This window comes from Eimeria mitis, genomic scaffold (genome assembly GCF_000499745.2).
Source record: "Eimeria mitis Houghton genomic scaffold, Emh_scaff2269, whole genome shotgun sequence".
Classification (NCBI taxonomy): domain Eukaryota; phylum Apicomplexa; class Conoidasida; order Eucoccidiorida; family Eimeriidae; genus Eimeria; species Eimeria mitis.
This window is the reverse complement of record NW_013570597.1, coordinates 6,835-8,110: the sequence shown is the minus strand read 5'-3', so window position 1 is coordinate 8,110 and position 1,276 is coordinate 6,835. Positions and strand designations below refer to the sequence as shown.

General features: G+C 37.9%; 1 protein-coding gene across 1 annotated transcript; it reads left to right on the top strand.

Moving 5' to 3' along the window:
• Window positions 1–118: 118 nt before the first annotated feature.
• Window positions 119–403, top strand: EMH_0051320 (uncharacterized protein; the record flags this gene model as incomplete). The annotated part of the gene is made up of 1 exon (XM_013496734.1): window positions 119–403. The coding sequence occupies one exon, from the start codon at window positions 119–121 to the stop codon at window positions 401–403; it is 285 nt and encodes a 94-aa protein (XP_013352188.1).
• Between the last annotated feature and the right edge of the window lie 873 nt (window positions 404–1,276).

The following is a 1,276-nucleotide window of genomic DNA, read 5'->3' as shown; positions in this document are numbered from 1 at the left end:
CACCAGCAGCAGCAGCAGCAACACCAGCAGCAGCAGCAGCAGCAGCAGCAGCAGCAGCAGCAGCAACATACTTCGCATGTCATAGCTGTATACTCCTGGGCCGCCGCACTCTTGCTCAATGTCTCTCTCTAAGCGACCCCTTTCTATCTTTACTCCTTGCTGCAGCAGCAGCAGCAGCAGCAGCAGCAGCAGCAGCAGCAGCAGCAGAAGCAGCAGCAGCAGCAGCAGCAACAGCAGCAAACCACAGACACAAACAACAGCAACACAAACAGCAATAAAGATTCTCCAGCAGCACCAAATACACCCCAACCACCACCAGCAGCAGCAGCAGCAACTGCAACAGCAGCAGCAGCAGCAACAGCAACAGCAGCAGCAGCAGCAGGAGGATGAATACCTTTTTTAGTTCCATTTCTTTAAGAACAGAGATAGGTATGTTGGGGGTTCGGGGTGTATGTACAGCTGAAACATGCAGCATAGCTGCTGCTGCTCCCTTGACGCCTGCTGCAGCAGCAGCAGTAGCAGCAGCAAGAGGAGTATCTCCAGCAGCATTTGCTGCTGCTGCAGCAGCAGCAGCAGGATCTGCTGCTGCTACTGCTGCAGCACGCTGCAGCATGCGCTGCTGCAGCAGCAACTCGCATGCGGTGTTCTTTGCTTCCTCTATTCCAGCCCCAGTTAGCGTAGATGTACACACAACACCCACCCCCATCTCTGTATACACAAAAAAAATAAATTTATTTATTTATTTATTTATTTATTTATTTATTTATTTATTTATTTATTTGTTTGGGTGTTTGTTTTTTTTTTGTTTTGTTTGTTTAGGGGTTATATAAGCTATATAAAGATATATTATACTTTATATATTTAATATAGATTTGTTATGTTTATTGTTTATATTATATATTTATATTTATTTTTATTTTATATAATATTTATTTAATATTTTATTTATTTTACTTATATATAAACACAGCAGCGAGAAAAAGAGAAGAAGCAGCAGCAGCAGATGCAGCAGCAGCAATAGCTGCAGCAGCAGCAGCAAACGCAGCAGCAACAGCAACATAAAAAAAAATAAAAAATAAATAAATAAATAAATAGAATAAAAACAGGTTGAAATAAATAACTAAAATAGACAAATAAAATAAATAAAAAAATAAAAATAAATAAAACAAAACACCAAACAAATAAACAAAACAAATAAAAACAAACAAAAACAAATAAAATAAATAAAATAAATAAAATAAATAAAATAAATAAAATAAATAAATGAAATAAATAA